The sequence below is a fragment of the Vigna unguiculata genome, chromosome 1 (assembly GCF_037176805.1).
Source record: "Vigna unguiculata cultivar grain cowpea cultivar isolate G323 ecotype 2 chromosome 1, ASM3717680v1, whole genome shotgun sequence".
NCBI lineage: Eukaryota > Viridiplantae > Streptophyta > Magnoliopsida > Fabales > Fabaceae > Vigna > Vigna unguiculata.
In genome coordinates, this window is record NC_140792.1 from 27,889,595 (window position 1) to 27,890,495 (window position 901).

Consider the following 901-nt stretch of genomic DNA (forward strand, 5'->3'; position numbering starts at 1 on the left):
TCATATGTACATACCATACACCAGATCAACAGAGTAATTTCCATCCACTATATCTTCAATACTTTTGAAGTTGTAAACGTTCAGTGGAATACTTGAAATCGGTTGTTGTTTTATAGTTGTTGCCCTAATGAACAACAATTTGTAAGGATGTTCACATACCCGAAATTGTGCTTGATTTTTCAATATCTTAAAGTTATGCATTATATAGGTTTGACCCTCTACCAATTTTTCTTCCCACAAACATAAATCCTCCTTTTTTACCATGGCAGGAATCATATCACCCTGAAAAAAAAAACATAAAAATAGCAACACATAAAACAACAACACAATTGCATTACCTTCTGATCCAAAAGAATCAACTCCATATGACGACTGTTATCCCGGTTTTGAACAAACCACAAGTCTTTAACTCTAACAGCAAGCTTCAATGTTTCTTTCTTGTCATCAATATGTTTGATGAGGTCAAGTTTTCTTGCCATCAGAAGATACAAACACAACCTACACCAAGTTAACATACAAACAACCTAAATAACACCAACTACAGAATCTGACAAAAAACTAACAGCAACTCTTAAACGGAAAGAAGAAATAGAAACCAAAACTCATGAAACTGAAAAACACAGAATACATACCTGGTAAACCATACAAAACTGAAACAACAAAAAAAAAACGAACGAAACTACAAAATCAAAACTGAACCAACTAAAAAGACAACAAACATAAATAATCCCAACATCCAAAACTGAAAAACTAACACAACTGAAAAACTGAAAAAATAATACAAATCTAAAATAACACAAATATTAAACGGAAAAAAACAAACACAAACCCACAACGAACTCAGAAAACAAAAAAACCAATCACTCAACCATAAAAACCAAAGAAATGGAAAACCTTAAGA

The 901-nt window shown here is 31.9% G+C and overlaps 1 protein-coding gene across 1 annotated transcript; it reads right to left on the reverse strand.

Moving 5' to 3' along the window:
• LOC146888832 (uncharacterized) lies at positions 1–479 on the reverse strand. Its single transcript, XM_085666438.1, has 2 exons — positions 339–479; positions 1–282 (listed from the first exon to the last, which is right to left on the reverse strand). Exons 1-2 carry the CDS (start codon positions 477–479, stop codon positions 1–3), a joined length of 423 nt encoding a protein of 140 aa, XP_085522564.1.
• Positions 480–901: the final 422 nt, after the last annotated feature.